Source organism: Schistocerca nitens, chromosome 3 (assembly GCF_023898315.1).
Source record: "Schistocerca nitens isolate TAMUIC-IGC-003100 chromosome 3, iqSchNite1.1, whole genome shotgun sequence".
Lineage (NCBI taxonomy): Eukaryota > Metazoa > Arthropoda > Insecta > Orthoptera > Acrididae > Schistocerca > Schistocerca nitens.
In genome coordinates, this window is record NC_064616.1 from 69,692,501 (window position 1) to 69,712,537 (window position 20,037).

General features: G+C 41.2%; 1 protein-coding gene across 3 annotated transcripts in view; it reads left to right on the top strand.

Moving 5' to 3' along the window:
- The window catches only part of LOC126248029 (sarcolemmal membrane-associated protein-like), a 330,102-nt gene that overhangs the window by 166,162 nt on the left and 143,903 nt on the right, over positions 1-20,037 (top strand). For all 3 annotated transcript variants that reach the window (XR_007545401.1, XM_049948630.1, XM_049948631.1), the window contains exons 9-10: positions 2,492-2,627; positions 10,759-11,005. Coding sequence is in view for 2 of the 3 variants with exons in the window: in XM_049948630.1 (XP_049804587.1) it covers positions 2,492-2,627; positions 10,759-11,005 (383 nt within the window). In the remaining variant the exon portion in view is untranslated. The remainder of the gene's footprint in view (positions 1-2,491; positions 2,628-10,758; positions 11,006-20,037) is intronic.

Genomic DNA, 20,037 nt, shown 5'->3' on the forward strand with positions numbered 1-20,037 from the left:
ATCAGGATACCATTTTAAGAGAGGTAACATGTGAGAAAGCAGGAAATGAAAGAGGTATCACATTTCAGCAGTGTTCATTTGGATTAGCACACTGGAGAATGTGTATGACCTGGTGGGCCACACAAACACCATTATGTCCATCTGTTGTTCCTCAAACTGTTCTGAAAGTTTTGGAATAATGTGGTAGTGCATTGCCTTGCTAAAGGTACAGAATACCTGCATGGTGCTGCAGATAAGCAGACAGGAAACGTTTTCATCAACACATTATTGCCAACAGCTGTTAATTCAAGAGGTGTGGGAGTCCACAAATTTAGGTGCTTGCAGTACATCCTTGGCGTATTGGCACATGTCAAGTCGATGCTGCTTCACTTCGGAGGTGAAGTCCCATGGGTTGCACATTCAGTCATATTTGGTCAAATGTACTGATATTGTTGTTTTGCCCATCGTGTACTCAATGTCATACTTACGACCAGTACTAGGGTGGATCTCTTCTAAGTCATAACATTCTGAACCACTCCATTCGCCATGATTGTAGGAGTGTGCTTTGTCCAACACAGCAGTGATGTACAGCATGGTCCACTTAAACATTTCAGCACAAATATCTCGGGAACAACTACAAATATTGTAAAACTACCTTCTCATGTATGAATGTAAGGCAGGGGCTCATGAAAGTAAATACTATGAGGCACTCTAAAACGTAAGCAAATATTATTTTCAGTGCCAACTTAAAATATATATATATATATATATATATATATATATATATATATATATATATATATATATATATATATATATATATATATATAAAATAAAGTGGACATCCAATACTATTTCTCACTCAATCAGTAACATGGAAATTCAAAAAGAATGGTGTTGGATGCATCACAATGCATCAATTACATCCTGAGAAATTGCAAAGCGTAGTTGACACTTGAAATAAATGAAACTTGCCACTGTTGTGCATCGCTAGATAAAATTGTGAATGCAACAATCGCTTTCCTTATTGCTATTTACACTGTTATTAAGTGAGCTTGAAACAATACATATGCCCAGTCACACAACTATGTACAGCAACCATTTACTCCTCTGTTACATCCTTGGTCAACCATCAACTATGTTTACTCTGGCCAGTGATATATTCTAGTAGTGCAGTAAAGATCAATAAAGCATGAATGAGTAAACCCTTTCCTTATTTTTCACCGAGTGTGACTGTACATGTATATTGTTTCCAATCCTCTTAATAAAAGTGTAAATAGCAATAAGTATAGTGTTTGTTGCATTGTAGTACATCAATCACGTTATGATTATGAGCAATGTGGGGTTCATGCTAGCATATCGTGATGTGAAATAGCGACAAGTTTCATTTATCTCAAGCACCAACTTCACTTTGTAATTTTTCGGGATGTAATTAATGTATTGTGTTGCAACCAATGTCATTCTTGTTGTAATGTTTCATATTATTAATTGTGTAATAAATAATACAGGGTGCCCACTTAATACATAATTTTGTGTTGAAAACAATAGTTGCTTACAATTTAGAATGTCTCATAGTAGAAAGTCGTTTTTAAATATCTATAGGTGTTCTAGAGATACTTGCACTGAAACAATTAAGTGGGCCACCCTGTATAATAAGATTGCTGAAAAGTGTATATGATGGGAGACCACGTAATGGATTTACTCATAGACACGGGATGTGTTGGGTTAGCATAAATTGAAAAATTCTGTAATTTATCTTCCATGATATATGAAGAGCAAATTTTAGTCATATCTGATGTTAAATAACAGTTCTTTTCTGTAAATTAAAATTTTTCCAAGGTACAGTTGGTGAAATGTGAGACCAGATGGTGAGCCGTGCTTGGGTAGCTCAGTCAGTAGAGCTCTTGCCCACAAAAGGCAAAGGTCCTGAGTTTGAGTCTCAGTCCTGCACGTGGTTTTAATCTGCCAGGAAGTTTCTGTCGTACCATAGGTCCTCAATCTAACTTACAGTGAAGAGTTCATACAAGTTTAAGACAAGTAAACACTTCAGTTTAAACAATACTTTTCATCAGGCAGTGGGCATACATGGGCTCATCTGTCTCCTGCTCATCTTCCCCCTCCACACACACACACACACACACACACACACACACACACACACACACACACACAGTCTGTTTCTCTAGCTTTGTGCAGATCATGCCACTGGTTTCTGCCATTTCATCCAGTTCATCACAGGTTGTTTTATTTTCTAACTTCCTTTTTTCCAGATATTTGTAGAGATTTACTTTTTCTCTTCATCAAGGTGATGTTTAATTCTGATGTAAAGTAATGTACATATAGCACCTGATATGCCTGTTGTGCCTTATGTTTGTTTATTTTTTCACACATTATTTTAAGCCCAGAAACTTTATAGCCTACACATTTTTGTGCAACTGCAGGTCAACTAGAGATGCCTGTATTTGTTTTATTTAATGTGTATATAAAATGTTTTCTTACCATGATTACATAGAACTCTGAGTAACACTGAGGATGAAGTCGACCATTTGAAGGATATGCGAGAAAGGAGCCAACAGGAACTTCAGGAACTAGCTCACAAATACACTACTCAACTTCAGAAGGTCGAAGACTTGGCATCCAAGTTGCAGGTATGTGTACAGGTGCGCATCACATTATGCTGTAATTTAATGCAGTCTACAAAGTGCATATGAGAGATTGTTTGTGAATAATGAATATTGTTATTAATTGCTGTATTGTAATGATATTGTCACAGTAGAAGCGGAGTAGCACAGTCGCCGTAGTGTAGTGGTTATGATTCTAGACTGTTGCTTTGACGGTCGTGAGTTCAAAACTCCCCTGAATTGTAAAATTTCAATTTTTATATTCGGTTAGAGGACATTCTAGAAGTATCCACAAATGGCAAGAATCATTGTACTGGAATGTTCTATAGCTGTATATATACACCATATGTGTTATGGCCAGCAGCAGTTCACTCCGCGCTCTTGTATGTGCAAGTGCTGAATAAACCTTCGTTAAGTGAAGTGAAGTTAGTCTTCATCATTCATGTGGTTACATCTTCCTCTACGTGACATTATGCTGGTGGAGACGCTGGGTATTGGAACTTGTGATACCGCACGTTATCGACGACACAGTGACTCCCATCAGGCCACGACAGAGCCGCTGTTTGTGGCGAGAAACCTGAGTTTGAACCATATTCAACAGATCACAATCTATCGGAGACAGAAGAAGAGGAGGACATTATGATGACAGCAACTGTGTGCCACCACATGACATCCTTCCAGGTTCTCTGGTGACGATGGCAAAGATCCAAACAAGTGGCTGAAGGTATATGAGCGTTTAGCCATATTTAACAAATGGGATGACACCATTTGTTTGGCTAACGTATTTTTCTACTTGGAAGGCACTGCCAAGCAATGATATGAGAACAACGAGGAGAAGTTCACAAGCTGGGAAGTATTCCAAGTGGAACTGCGCAAGTATTTCGGTGACACACAACAGCAGAAGTGCAAGGCTGAAGATAAATTAAAGTGCAGGGCACAGCATCAAGGAGAAATTATAGCATCCTACGTTCAGGACGTCTTGGAGCTGTGTAAAATAGTGTATCTTCGAATGAAGGAGGAAGATAAGGTTGCACATCTCATGAAGGGTGTTGCTGAGGGCATGTATCAAGCTCTACTCTTGAAGGAGGTTTTGACAGCAGACGACTTCATAAAATGGTGCCAGTATATCAAGACAATGCATCAAAAGAGAATTACACGCAAGAAGTTCGAACAGCTTCCAAACATTGTATCGATGTATCCGATGTCTGTGATGGAGGAAGAAACTGATTTCACAAGTGTTCTTTGTCAGATAGTGACAGAGGAAGTACAGAAGGAACTTTGATTGCACGGCTAACAGAAAACCTAGACGCTTCAAGATGTCATAAGGGAGGAAGTGGAACAGACATTGAATCCAATCTCTCGTCCTTCATTTCCCTTTAAAACGGTGAAAAAGTCGAGACCCAGGCGAAGTTAAGTTCCTACAATGCCACATGAGGAATCTGTTTGGGCACCAAGGAAGACTGATGTCTGGAGGACCCAGGATAACCAACCAGTATGTTTCCACTGCAGACTACCGGGACACGCGGTGCGCTATTGTTGAGAAATGCGGCAGATATTTGATGACGCCCACACCAGAAGACAGCAGACTGATCTTTGCTGACGCCAGCTCCGGGACGACGAAGATCAACAAGATGATGTGGGTGCAGGACGACATAGGTCTCAATCGCCGCAAGCTACCCATTGGAGAGGACGCTCACCAACACGCCGATCAAGGTCTCCATCGCCGTTTAAAAGCTCCAGCCAATCACTTAGCTGCTGCAACCTGGAAAACTAAAGGGTGCGACCTTCCTTGGAGGTCAGGCCGCCGAAGAGAAAAATCCTCTGCCCTCGATCACTACAAAAATGATAGGAAACTACGTTGATATCCTCATGGATGGCCGACCAGCCCAAGCTCTTGTGGACTCTGGAGCATCATATTCAGTCATTTCGGAGAAGTACCGTCGCCAATTGCAGAAAACCGTATTCGTCGACAACAAAACATCTCTGCTGAAGGTGGCTAATGGGAAATATGTAAAACCTACAGGAAGATGTCACTCATGTGGGTATAAGTGGCCATACACAGCCCTTAGAATTCATCATCTTACAAGAGTGTACTCATGACGTCATTCTCGGATGGGACTTTCTGAAAGCTTCGCAGGCAATTATAGATTGTGGTCGCTCGAAATTATGCTAGACGAGATGAGATACTGTGGACAGGAAGATGTGCGTCAGAGTGTGTGGAGACTGTGTGTGCTGGATGAAGTGATCATTCCTGCAGTCAGCACTAGAAAGGTAGCTGTCATGTGTCATTCCATGCATCAACCCATGGATATTGTAGTGGAATGTAAGAGAAGCATACCACTGAAGAATAACTTGGTCATCCCAGCCTCTGTCATCTCATTTAAGAATGGATTTGGTGAATTGTGGATTGTTAACTGTCGCCAAGAACCGCAGATCCTTCAAAGACGCATGCGCATAGCAAACTCTGAGCCATTAATTGCAGAACAGTTGAGCGTCATAGAAACCTCCCATGCTGAGTCTGTGGGCGAAATTAGCACTAGCACTACGAGACAAGATTTCCTAGCTCAACTATCACCAGATCTCACTAAGGAACAACAGAAGCAGCTTCTTGCCATTCTTCAACAGTTCTTTGAATTCTTCAATCCACAGGTGAACAGCAAATTAGACATACCGACGGTGAAGCACTGGGGACTTTCTGAATAATTTCCGACGAGGTAGAGAAAATGAAGAAGAATGACATGATTCAGCCTTCAGAGCCCATATTCATCTCCAGTGGTTCTCGTCAGGAAGGAGGATGGAAGTTTGTGCTTTCGTGTTGATTACAGGAAGCTTAATAAGATAACTAAAAAGGACATCCATGAATTCATGATACACTAGATAGTCTGAAGGGGGCTCAGTTTTTCTCGACCATGGACATGTACTCAGTATATTGGCATATCGAAGTAGATGAGGCTGATCTTGAGAAAACTGCATTCATCACCCCTGAGGGCCTGTATGAGTTTAAGGCAATGCTGTTTGGTTTGTGTAATGCACCAGCAACTTTTGAACAAATGATGGATAATCTTCTGAGGCACCTGAGGTGGACGATGTGTCTTTGTTATTTAGATGACATTATAGTATTCTCAGAGACATTTGATGAACACACAGAAAGACTGAGGGCTGTTCTTAAGTGTCTCCAACAAGCTGGACTGAAACTTAATCCAAGAAAGTGTCACTTTGGAGCAAAAGAAATCAAAGCACTTGGGCACCTTGTGTCAAACGAAGGTGTTCGGCCACACCCAGAAAATATGAGATTTATAACAGAATTCCCTATTCCTAAAAGTATTATAGGTGTGAGAAGCTTCCTCGGATTGTGTTCTTATTACCTTCGTTTCATGAAAGACTTTTGTATCAAAGCTAGGCCACTCCAACAGTTGTTAAAAGCCGATGCTAACTTTATCTGGGGTTGTGCCCAACAAGATTCTTTCGATGTGCTGCGAAAAGCTCTGGCGACTGGCCTTGTACTTGATCTGTATGATGAGAGAGCACCTACAGAACTACACACAGATGCCAGTGGGTATGGGATCGGTGCTATTCTTGTGCAGATTTCGGATGGAAAAGAGAAGGTTATAGCCTATGCTTACTTACAAAAGCTGAGAGAAACTACTCAACCACAGAAAGAGAATGTCTTGCTGTGATCTGGGTCATGTGCAAATTTCTACTGTATCTCTATGGAAGGCCATTCACAGTTGTTGTGGACCATCATTCACTTTGTCGGTTGACAGGTCTTAAGGATCCAACAGGACGACTCACCATGTGGACACTACGTCTTCAAGAGTATGACATTACCATAGTGTACAAAAGTGGAAGAAAACAGCAAGATGCCGAATGTCTCTCAAGAAACCCTGTGCAGGACCATCAAGACTTTGATGAATATAATGACTGTCTCACTGCACTCCAGGATCTCTCCGCTGAGCAGGAGGAGGATGCCAAAACATCTCAAATTATGGTTGCCTTAAATCGGTCAGAGGATGTGAAAGGACAATTCAAGGTAGTTAATGGATTACTTTGCAAGAAAAACTTCGATCCATTTGGAAAGAGGTGGCTACCAGTGATTCCTAAACACATGCGGTTAGATGTTCTACAGAAATTCCATGATGCACCTGAGGCCGGACGTTTAGGATTTATTAAGACATACGATAGAATCCACAAGAGATTTTTCTGGCCAGGTTTATTTGGGAGTCTCCGTCACTATGTGTCGTACTGTCGAGAGTGCCAGAGGAGAAAGGCAGTTCCTCAGAAACCATCTGGCTGACACATACCAATTCCACCAGCCAAAACGCCTTTCCAGCGTGTTCGGATTGACCTCCTCAGAAGGTTTCCAACGTCTACTAGTGGCAATAGATGGATTATGGTTTGCACTGATTATCTGACACACTATGCCATTACAAAAGCCGGGCAAAGAGCCAAAGCATTCGAGGTAGCGAAATTCATTGTAGAAGACATTGTATTAAAACGCGGTGCCCCAAGGTCGTTAACCACGGATCGAGGGAAAGTTCGATCGAATCTTTTGACAGAGATAAACTGTTGGTGCAACATTACTATCACATGACACAAACTAACAGGCTTACTGAACGCCTTAATAAGACCTTGGCCTACATGCTATCTATCAGTGTTCGTCAGTGTTGAGCAGAGCAAATGGGATGAGGTGCTACCTTTCGTGACATTTGCCTACAACACCGCCAAACAGGACACAACAGGATTTTCACCATTTTTCCTGGTCAATGAGCGTGAGGCGACTACGACGATGGACACTGTGTTTCCGTTACAACCTGATGATGTGGACGACGACTACATCAGCCAGGTGTTAACCAGAGCTGAGGAAGCTTGGCAGTTAGTCCAACTCTGCATGTTGCAGGCTCAAGAAAACGATCGTCGAAGGTATGACGCGAGCCACCGCCCTTTTGTCTACCAGCCTGGTGACCTCATCTGGATCTCCACTCCTGTTCGGAAGGTTGGTCTCTCTGAGAAGCCCCTCAGGCACTACTTTGGACCTTATAAGGTTGTAAGACAGTTGTCTGATGTTACTTATGAAGTTGAAGATTTCGACCCCGACACAAGACGACGAAAGATCAGAGATACGGTCCACGTCATTTGAATGAAGGCCTATAAGGATCCTGCAACCCAGGGGAAAATTTGAAGCTCCAGCGACAGGCAACAAGCGAAAAGTGACAAAGAACGTAGTGGCAAGTAAAGTTCTAAGAAAATCACTGCCAGGGTGGACATCAGTCATCAGGAGTCAGAGTATGCAGGGCCGATGACTTGTTCCCGGACTAGGAGGATGTAACACTTGCTTGGACGGTCATGAGTTCAAAACTCCCCTGAATTGTATAATTCTAATTCCTATATTTGCTTAAGCCCATCTCACACGGAGCAAGATTCGCTGTAAGTTTCCTTGTTGGCTCGCATGGCGGCTACCTTGCCGGCTCCGTCGTCTGCTAGTGGGCTACCTTGCTGGGAACCTTGTAAGATTTCCAGGATAGGTCCGGTGCTATTTTTCTTGCAAGGTTTCCTGCGTGCTACCTGAGTTGGCCAATCATGAGGCGTTTCGTTTGTCACGTCAGACGCGGAAAGCTTTGGCGGGAAGCCTTTGTTGATAGTCGCTTTTCTGCTGTTGTGAGGTGCGGTAGGAATTTCTTATAATTATTAAATAATGGCACTGCAGCGGTCCAAGTAAGCGATTGAAATTTGATATGTACTTATAGGGAAGAACAGTGTCTGTACGTCGTGAAAAGCGCAAACTATTATAATAAACACTTGCGTGCAGAGGCACTCGAAAGAGTTGGAAATACCAATACATCCATTCATATAAAATTTGCAAAGGATGTACGATCTTCTATCCTATAAAATAAAGTCGTATATAACAGTCATTATCGGTATATTTATAAAATCAAACAGTAATGAAATGGTGATACTTTTCAAACAAAAGTAGGTGTTATGCGAATTAACCTCAACTCTCTATGAAGCACGGAGAGCACGTTTTCCAGCGTTTCTCCTCTTAATCCAGTTTTTCGTCCATTCTGTCTTTCTTATTCACTCATTAGCATGCATTTCTGCATCGTTTAGCACCAAAACCGCTAATAACATTTGTACCTGAAGCAGCCATCTTCGTTTGATACAACATGCAGCTGATCACAACACAACTAGCTACCGATCTTGCACCGTGGGAGAGCTTCGGCATGGAAGATAGCTGGCTCCTTTCCCTGCAAGCCGGCAGGCATGCACGCCATCTCGCAAACTTACAGTGGACCTTGCTCCGTGTGAGACGGGCTTTAGAGTACATTCTAGAAGTATCCACAAATGGCAAGAATCATTGCACCGAAATGTTCTGTATATGTACCGTACATGTTCTGGCCGGAGGCAGTTCACTCCGCGCTCTTGTAAGTGCAAGAGCTGAATAAACCTTCGTTAAGTGAAGTTAGTGTTCGTCATTCGTCTACTTACACCTTCCTCTGCGTGACAATATTAACTATTAATTTCATTCTTAGTACTTAAGATTGTATGAGTCTGATGGTGACAGTAGTATTTAAATAAAACTAGGTGGTGTGTGTGTGTCTTTCTAACAGAGTAACATTGACTAAATGTGCTTGTTTAGAATTTACAATTGTACTCAGTGTTCATCCTAATGACAACTGTTCAAAAATCCCCTATTTTTTATGATTTCTCTCATATTTTTCAATTTAAACACGCATAATTACATTATTTAGTAAATAGATAACAAGAAAACCATGCCCCTCCTCCCCAAATTACCGTAAGTGTATACTGTGTATAATGTACGAGGCATGTTTTTTAAGTAAGTACCGTTTTGAAATTAAAAAAAAAAAATTGCTAAGATATCTCAATAATTTTATTTTTACATGAAAGCCTGTACCTTAATCTATGCACTGATGCCATTAGTCTGATTTTTCCTTGTTTACGTTGTGTACTGAGTGTTTAAGATGCCTCCGATAATCGTGAGTCCCGCTGATTGTGAAGTATGGGCTGTTATAATATTTCATAGTGCTAAAGGCCTAAAAGCAATCTATATGCATCATGAGATCTGTGCAGTTTACGGAGGAAACATTATGAGTGATGGAATGTTATGAAAGTGAGTGAGAGCGTTTAAAGATGGCCCCACAAATGTGCATGATGAAAACCGAGTGGGCGTCCTTCGATCATTAATGAAAGTTTGGTGCAGGAAGTGGAAAATAAGGTGCGAGAAAACAGGCGCTTTGCGATTTCCTCCTTGTGGGATGACTTATCTAATGTTTCTCATAGTGTTTTGTATGGCATTGTGACCGAGCACTTGAATAACCGAAAATTGTGCGCACATTGGGTACCGAAAATGTTGACGAGTGTGCGCCAAACCAAACATTTAGACAGTGCATTGACTTTCCTTGAGCAGTACCATGATGATCGTGATGATTTCTTAAGCCAAATTGATACGGGCGATGAATCATGGGTGGCCTATGTCACAACAGAATCAAAGCAACAGTCCATGGAAGTTGAACAAGGGCATCGTTTTGCTGCTCCACTGCCTCCCCCTCCGCCGCCTCCCCCTCCGCCGCCTCCCCCTCCGCCGCCTCCCCCTCCGCCGCCTCCCCCTCCGCCGCCTCCCCCTCCGCCGCCTCCCCCTCCGCCGCCTCCCCCTCCGCCGCCTCCCCCTCCGCCGCCTCCCCCTCCGCCGCCTCCCCCTCCGCCGCCTCCCCCTCCGCCGCCTCCCCCTCCGCCGCCTCCCCCTCCGCCGAATTTCAAGAGGACAGATAGACATAGGGAGAAAGTTGGACAATCTGAATAGCCACATATGGCGTAAACACATTAATTAATGTCCCATGAAGTAGATTTTATTTTGAATTCTATTTTTAAAAGGATCGAGGATGTTTGACACTGCCTGTACATTTCCTCTCAAAAAAATAAACTGATTAACCACACCGAACATTAAATATTTTGTATAACATCACCAAAGAGTTTGTGGCAATTGACATTTAGTCCTGCTACTTGCCTCATGAGTTTCTCCTAAATATTGTGTACTGATTTAAGCAGTATGTAATTGGACATTTCATAATTTAAAAAGTATCTATTCTGCATCTCGAAGAAAAGCTTCTTGTTATATGTAATTAAGTCACTTGGTTGTGTGCAGGAGACTGAAGAACAGCATCGTGAAATATGTGAGCGTCTAGAGCAAGAGAAAAGAGAGTTGTCTGCCCAAGTGGAAGACCAGTTGTACTCGGAGGCAGCACTCCAAGCAAGGCTTGATGCTGTTACTAAAGACAGTGATCTTATATCGCAGCGACAACGTGCATTGCTTCAAACATGTCTTAACAACAGTCATTCAATCCTTGATATGAAAGAGAACTCTGAGACAATGAAGGAGACTGATTCCACTGGTATGTAGTGCCTGTATTGCTATGAGGTTTAGTTAAGAAGGTTAAAATTGCATATGCAATGCTGTCTCTGTGTTTAGATGCTTCTGTCTGTGTGTGAGATTACAGTTGCCATTACTGCTACTGCTTACTTGTAAAAAGTAATTTCATTTCAACACCATTGTCAGAATGTTGCAATACCTTTGACAATTTGTTTGTTTCCTTTCTTACATAATTTAATATCATATAAATATCAGACAAGATTTTTTTAAATTATAGGTCTAATGTAATTCTCTCTTAAAACTATCTGGTATCTTACTCCTGAAAGTTTCATGCCACACCAAAAACAAGTTCTGAATCTGTTAAACGGATACACAGGTCAGTAACTTCTTATGATATGGGAAATTAAGGATTAAACTGTTTTAGGCATTGAAATTTCTACTTTAATTTATTGTTTTAGCCCAATATCTTAGAGGATGTGGTCAGAAAATGTACTAGCAAATTATACCTCAACAACATTTTTATTCCTGTACAGAAGTAGCTCACCTGAAAAGACCATGATGTCAGTGTACCATATTGAAGCATTATATTGTCAGTTTACATCAGGCATGGGCAATCTTTGGTGATTGGCAGGCGTGATTCACATTCTTACTTAAGATCGTGGGCTGCCTCGACATGTGACGCGACATCAGCACTCCTAGCACATAAAGTCAGAACTGTAACGTCCTTTTGTGGGATAATGTGCCAGTACAAGTGGCACTCCTTACTAAAACACCACACCAACAAATTATGCTTTGAAACTCGTATTTTTGAGAGTACATTAATTTTATGTTCACCCATTCTTCAGATGTTTACATTTATTTATGTGTTGTGAGCATTGTGTCTTTACATATGATTTTAACGATAACTGTGAAGATGGGTTGCCAGGCATACTGAAATATCATCATGAGAAAAAAAACACCTATAAAAGAAATAATTGTAACTAATTCATCACAGAAGCCTTCAGTTTCAACTGTGTTCTAATGCGTCCACAATTGACAAGAATCATTTACTAATGTTAATACGAGGAAGAATAGAGGAACAAAATATGGCATTGTGATAGGCAATCACAGTGGACAAACAGGTAGGAGTAATTTTGTGAATTTCTTCTCTGGGCCAGATTGAAAACACTCAAGGGCTGGAGCCTCCCCGCAAGTTGCCCAACGAGCAGTTGCCCACCTGTGGTTCATGAGGTATTAATAGTTGTTACATGATTTTGCTGTAGTAGCACTGTAAAAATAAAATTTAGAAATGGTACTGAGAGCAGTGTTGTCAATTGTTTTAGCTGTTAATGTTTTTACTCTTCAAATGGCAGCAATATGCAGTTTATAATTCATGTGTTATGCAACCCACAAGAAAAATTTTGGTTTGTTTATATACTGCTTCCTCATGACATTTTACATGTCAGTTCTGATTGTTGTTTACTTTTTCTTAATTGACTGGTATTTGTAGTGAACATCATTGTAAAGAGAGGAAACTTTTTTCAAAGTTTGTGTACAGGATAACATTCAGTCATCCCTTCAAACATTCCTTTTTGTTCTATTTCTTTGATTCGTCTCCTTCCCCCCTTTCATCTCCTTCACTTGCACTGTTAGTTGACACTGAATGAAGTGACACAGTGCTTGAGACAGTGGACTTGCATGAAGGTTTTCCATTGTTTCTCTAAATCCGTACACCAACATGACTACTCTGCAATTCACATTTACGTGCCTAGCAGAGGTTTCATCAAAGCATCTTCAGACTATTTCCATACCGTTCCATTCTCAAAAAACGCAGGGGAAAAACACACACTTAAATACTTTCGGCCAGCTCTGATTTCTCCTATTTCATTGCAATGATCATTTCGCCCTATGTAGGCGGGTGCCATTAAAATATTTTCACATTAGGAGGAGAAAGTTGGGGACCGCAATTTTGTGTGGAGATCCTGCCTCAGTAAAAAGAAAGCTTTTGTTTTAATGATTGCCAGCCCAATTTGCATATTGTATCTGTGGCACTCTTTCCCATATTTCACAATAATACAAAACAAGATCACCTTCTTTGAATTTTTTTCAATTTCCTTCATCAATTCTATCTGATACTGCGCAGCAGTACTCCAGAAGAGAGTGGACAAGTGTAGTATAAGCAATCTCTTTACTTGATTTGTTGCATTTTCTAACAAGGGAACCTCCCCATCGCACCCCCCTCAGATTTAGTTATAAGTTGGCACAGTGGATAGGCCTTGAAAAACTGAACACACATCAATCGAGAAAACAGGAAGAAGTTGTGTGGAACTATGAGAAAGTGAGCAAAATATATAAACTGAGTGGTCCATGCAGAAGATAGGCAACATCAAGGATAATATAACCTCCGGAGCGTCGTGGTCCCGTGGTTAGTGTAAACAGCTGCGGAACGAGAGGTCCTAGGTTCAAGTCTTCCCTTCAGTGAAACGTTTAATTCTTTATTTTCAGTTTATGTGACAAACAATTATGTTTTCATCAGTTTTTTGGGAGTGATTATCACATCCACAAGAAAACCTAAATCGGGCAAGGTAGAAGAATCTTTTTACCCATTCGCCAAGTGTACAAGTTAGGTGGATCGACAACAAATGCCTGTCATGTGACGCACATGCCGTCACCAGTGTCGTATAGAATATATCAGACGTGTTTTTCTGTGGAGAAATCGGTTGACCTATGACCTTGCGATCAAATGTTTTTGGTTCACAGCCAGTGAACATGTTGTTGGATGACCATATTTATCAGACTTGTTACAATGTTGTTATTAATGCAATGTCAACAAAAAACATTGCAGTCTATGCCAAACCCCAGAAAATACTTTACAATGAGAGCTAATGAACATAGGTGCATTTAATGTGTGACACCACGCTGTACTATTTATGCATGGTGTGGTTTTAAGGGAGAGAGTAAGGAGTCATTCCAATCCCGGGAGCGGAAAGACTTACCTTAGGGGGAAAAAAGGACGGGTACACACACACACACACACACACACACACACACACACACACACACACACACACACGATGGGGAGGTTCCCTTGTAAGTGTTCTGGCAGTGAATCACAGTCTTCAGTTTGCTTTCCACACAACATTATCCATGTGAGCATTCTAATTTAAGTTATTCGTTACTGTAATACATAGGTATTTAGTTGAATGTACAGAATTTAGATTTGTGTGATCTATCTTGCAACTTAAATTTAATGGATTTCTTTTCATACTCCTGTGGATGACCTCACTCTTTTCTTTATTCAGAGACAATTGCCACTTTTTGCACCATACAGGTACAGTGTCTAAGTCATTTTGCTATTCTCTTTGATCTTCTGATGACTTTGCTAGATGGTAAATGACAGCATTATCTGCAAACAATCTAAAATGGCTGCTCAGATTGTCTCCTAAATCATGTATATAGGTTAAGAATATCAGAGGGCCTAGAACACTTCATTAGGGAGTGTGAGATTCCACTTGTGTTTTACTCGATGTCTTTCCATCATTTACTATGAACTGTGACCTTTATGACAGAAAATCATGAATCTAGTCACACAACTGAAACGATACTCCATTGTTTAGAAATCTCTAGTGAGTAATGGTGTCAAGTCGTCTCGAAATCTAGAAATATGGTATCAGTTTGAGATCACCCATCGATAGCACTCATTACTTTATGTGAATAAAGTGTTTTGCAAGAATGATATTTTCTTAATCCATACAACTGTGTCAATAGATTGTTTTCTTTGAGGTGTAAACACAGTATATGTTCCAAAATCCTACTGAAAATCAGCATCATTGGTATGGGTTTGTAAGTTTAGACAAAGAACAATAACCACCTTTAAGTGCAAAAATCTAAGTTCTGACAAAAACAGAAAAAACATTGTCACTATTAGTTTTCTATATTTCTTCCAAAATAAGTTTAAAAACACTGGAAGAACTTGCATATAAATATTCGTGAAAGCTTATTGTCACGTTTGGAATGTTATTGTTGTAATTACCTATTTTGTTGGAGTATTTTATGAAAAGAGTATGTGCCAACTCCTGTGCCCTTAAAACTGGGCTGAGTGTCCTAAATTATCAAGTGCAGAGTAAGCAAACAACAAGTTATGGATAACATTAAAGAAAGGAGAAAATAGATTTTTTTATAAATTTTATTCATAAAATATAAAAACAAGTACTTAAGTCTTGAATATTAGGCTCGTAGCTTGTCCTTGAAAATTTTGTTTTGAAATAATTAATATGAAAAATTCTAGGGCACAGTACTTTCACTTAGGCAATATAGAAAAGGTTCTTAAAAGTTTTAATAAGTATAAAGTGCTCTTCAAACAATGGCTACTTTGTTAGTTCACTGTAAAAACAATTTTTCTTTTTTAGGTATGGAATAATTTTTTCAGATATTCCTTCTTTTCAGACTTCAATGAACATGTCATTCCCAGCCATGGCAGTGAAAGTATTTATAGCTTCATCTGTTTCCCCTTTTTTAAACACTTTAGTTTTCACCCACTGTTCAGTGTGACTAAATTTGTGTGTGTGTGTGTGTGTGTGTGTGTGTGTGTGTGTGTGTGTGTGTGTGTGTGTGTGTGTCAATTTCCTGACTTTTCTTTGGTGACTTTAACCCAAACAACCTTAGAAATTTCAAAAGTTGTTGCATTGAGGCAGCATTTAACTGCTGTTCTGAAATCATAAAAGCCATCATCATCATCATCATGATCATCATCATCATGATCATGATCATCATCATCATGATCATGATCATCATCATCATGATCATCATCATCATGATCATCGTCATCATCATCATGATCATCATCATCATCATCAAAGTTGTTTGAAATTATATTTTAGTGAAAGCAGTAAAGAGAAATATGACAACATACTACAGAACTTGCCCAGGGGCTCTCATTTCTTTGGAGTATGTGCGTGGCTACCGTGGGGCCCTGGCCCTTGCTGCATGACTTTCCTTTCTGTACTGCAAGTATATCCTTATACTATTCTTTTTTTTCTCATCTGCCTTTCCATTGGATGGTCTTATTGGCACTGATTATGCTTGTATTTCGTTTATGATTTTGAAAACTCATTTTTCTCTCCTCTGGCACTTTCTACAACTCTTCGTCCTTCACTGTATGGTCCCCAATATTGGGTTTGACCTACAATTCCTCTTCCAGATTTTACAGAATGCAGTTAGTGCAAGGAAGGTTGCTCAGTGTAGTGTACATTCCACCTCTTGTGGCTTTCTATCATTTCATCCTTCTTTTCAGGCAAAAATAGTCCACTCAAAACCAATCAAGGTAGCCAGCCTATTTGGTATTTTGGAGTGAGGGGGGGGGGGGGGGGGGGGCTGTTTGTCAAGTACCTTCAGGGTGATAGTTCCCTGATTACCCACAGATTACACTGTTAGTGTCCGAGCCGTAGGGACTCTAGGCAATGGTTAACTGCTCAGATTGCCATTGCACTGGCTGGGTTGTGCCCCTGGGGGGAGCCTCTGTTCAGAGTTGGTGGCACCAAGGCAAATGAAGAGGATTAAATTTTCTGCTGCTAGTAGCTGTATGGCCCCACCATCTCTTCAGAAAGAAAGTATTACTATAATGCAGAGATATATAAACCCACGACATTTTCTTCTCTGCCTATGCCGTAGGACGAATGTAGGGGTAAGAGACAAGGGGAGAAATCATTCCCACAATACTTAGTTTACTCTTGGACAGATGGAGATTCCTGTTCGATCACACCATCATCATTCTTTGTTGAACACCTTGAGGAAGGGTTTGGGGAAGTAGCAGCGATTTTGAAAATGAAGAGTCATTCAGTTCTGATAAAAATGGCATCCCCCATTCATTCGCCGGTGCTGGTCGCTTGTGACAAGCTGGGTGACATTCCTGTGACACTCTCTCCTGTAACAGCCTCAGTATAGCACAAGGTATCATATTCCATCGCACCCTTCTTTTGCATACAGAGGATGAGCTATGTGCCAGTTTGGAGTGATGGAGTGTACTTTTGTCTGTTATGTCTTAACGAGAGTCCAGAGGACAATAGGGTTGATACTGAGGCCTCCATCTTGACGTTTGATGATAACTCATTGCGTGAAAAGATCAAGCTGATGTGTATCGATGCAACGTGAAACCATAAGTTCCCCCTTCCATGCACTGCTTCAAATGCACGAGATCTGAGCAGGTCTTCACATTTTAACACCAGCCCCGTCTGTAGGAATTATGGATGTCAGTTGCACATGGACACTCCTTGTGTCCCTCCCATAACTGTATCAGCTGCAGGGAGCACTATTCCCCCTGTTCACCGGAATGCAGTGTCTTTTAAAGAGAAAAGAAAATCCAAGAATGCGAGACTCTTGAGTGACTCGCTTTTCAGGTCGTCAAGAAGAAACGGGATCATTTGCATCCCCTATGTTTGATAATGATGTTTACTACAGCTATGACAATGTCATCAAATGGTAGCCTCACCCTTCATGCTTTTTATGTTGGGCCCTTGGAGCCACTTGACTACACCCATTACCCTAATGGTTGGGGTCCCCTCTCCTACTGTTTGCCCCACACCCACTTTGGGAGTGTCGACTCCCCACCCAGGGCAGACTTCTGTCCCCAATCGCCAGCCAGAGAAGCAACATCCGACATCTCTCACATGGAATGGTTACCTTGGGACACTCTCCTCCCAGGATCCTGACGATCTGCATCCAGATACTTGCCAGTGGCTGTAGGAGCCACAGATTGGTGGTTGTAGAGCTTTGTGTTTCTCCTCTGTCCCTGAAACTAGGGCAGACAAGCCCTTTGTGTCCATCGAAAACATAACATCCACGACTACTGGCCTAGGTAAAGCTATCAAAACTTTGCTCTTAGAGCTCGATCTTTGTCTCTTGAATACTGGTGACCTCACTCACTCCAGTGTGGCATATGGGTCTTGTTTGGTCATTGATCTTTCCATTTGAAGCACTAGTCTTATCCCATCGATCTATTCTAGTTCATGATTATCTGTGTGACAGTGAGCATTTTCCAATGAACCTGTCCCTTCCTCAGCATCACTCGCCTGGGCATCCACCCACATGATGGGCTCTCTCAACAATGCTGATTGGTTTGCCTTTGCCTCTGCCGTTGCCCTTAGCATCCTGCCATGTGTGGTACTGAAGCAGCTGTCCGGGGCACAACCGCAGCCGGCTGTCAGTAGCAGGCGCATCGTGGCCATTACAGATCAAAGACGGGCTGTCCCAAGCTTTAAGTGACATCCATTGATGGAGAACCTTTAAAAACGGCTACATTTACAGATCTACTACCAACTCAAATGACAGAGGCAAGGATGCAGGATATGGGGTATTACTACCATCGGACTGCGTACCCCTCCATAGCAGGTTTGGGTAAAGGTTCGATGCCTCTATGGACACAGGTCCCCCACAGCTGTGCTGGGTGTCTTCCTGAACCAGATGTTATCGCTGAACATTTTGCATCCCCTAGAGGCATATAATGCTCTATTCAGGAAGTGGTAATTCCTTAGCTTCCTAGCCCTTTTCCCTGGCACGGCTCCAGGGCCAGACTACATCCACAGCCACGTGCTCAAACAACCTATCGGTAGGTAGCCAGCATCACGCCCTTGCCACCATAGCTGGAGTGAGGGTAGCTTCTCATTTCACTGGTGAGAAAGCATGGTATCCCAGTTCTGAAACTTAGGAAATACCCCTTGAGTTCGACAGCTGTTGTCGAATTAGCCTCATTAATGTTCGCTCAGGGTGTATACGACCCGGGACAACCTGGAGATCCGGGAAATACCCAGGAAATTTTTCATCTGGGAGAAAACCGCGAAAAACACGGGAATTTTTTAATCTGGGAGAAAACCGCGAAAAACCCGGGAATTTTTTCATCTGGGAGAAAACCGGGAAAACCCGGGAATTTTTATGAATTCTGGGAATTTTTCATTGTTTTAGTTTTCAGTTAAATTTTGGTAGATTTGACTGGTAAGAACCATTACTATAACAAAGGATATTACTGTATCCCACTACTGCAGAATAGCTCTTCAATAATAAAACAAACGAGAGAAAAAGCAAAAATAACTTAAATTGCAAAGGGAATGCGCCATATACAACAACGAAGACACACATTGCTCATGCAAGCGTCTGCCAACACCAAAATGTATCAGAGGCTTTAGGAAGACTCTGCAATGCTTCTTAACAACAAATTGCTTCCTATGTGTGTGAAGTCACAACTGTTTACATTAGATTTGTTTTAGCAGTTACGAGCGGGCTCGTGCACATGCGCAGTTGAGTCACATTTGAGTAGTAGATTGTCCCACTTCTGGCTACAGGAATGTGGCTGTTGGCTGTGCAAGCAGTTAGGTGTTACCGGAAAAAGGGGCCACCAAATTCATATTCTTGAGGAAATGAGTCTTGTTTCACAAAGTGCCTAGCATCCAGCGCACGTTGGTCTATTGATTATTCGTATTACTTTGAAATGCATCCCTGTTGGTTTTTGAACATTCTTGAACACATCATAAGTTGATTTCTGAATGAATCATAAGTTGATTTCTGAATGAATCGTAAGTTGATTTCTGAATGAATCGTAAGTTGATTTCTGAATGAATCGTAAGTTGATTTCTGAATGAATCGTAAGTTGATTTCTGAATGAATCGTAAGTTGATTTCTGAATGAATCGTAAGTTGATTTCTGAATGAATCGTAAGTTGATTTTTGAACGTGTGCATAGTGTACGTGATGTCTCTGTCAGGAGAATCCTCATCGTATCTAGAAATAAACTTTCTGCAGACAAAGGGGGATGAGGCTATACGAGCTGATCGGAGTAAAGCGGAACGGATGAATGCCAATCGCTGTCTGATTATGTGGTTGATTGGGTTTGTGAATGATCAGCGTTGTTATAATTACTAGCAAAATGCATAGATTTGGACTACTAGAGTGGAAATAAATGACTAGCAGGAATAACAGGCAAGAAAGATTATGTATTATCTTCTCAGTGTATTCAAGAAAATGAATTGAAATAAGTTTTGACAATGCCAGGAATAGTTACAAAATTAGTGATGACAAGATTGATTGA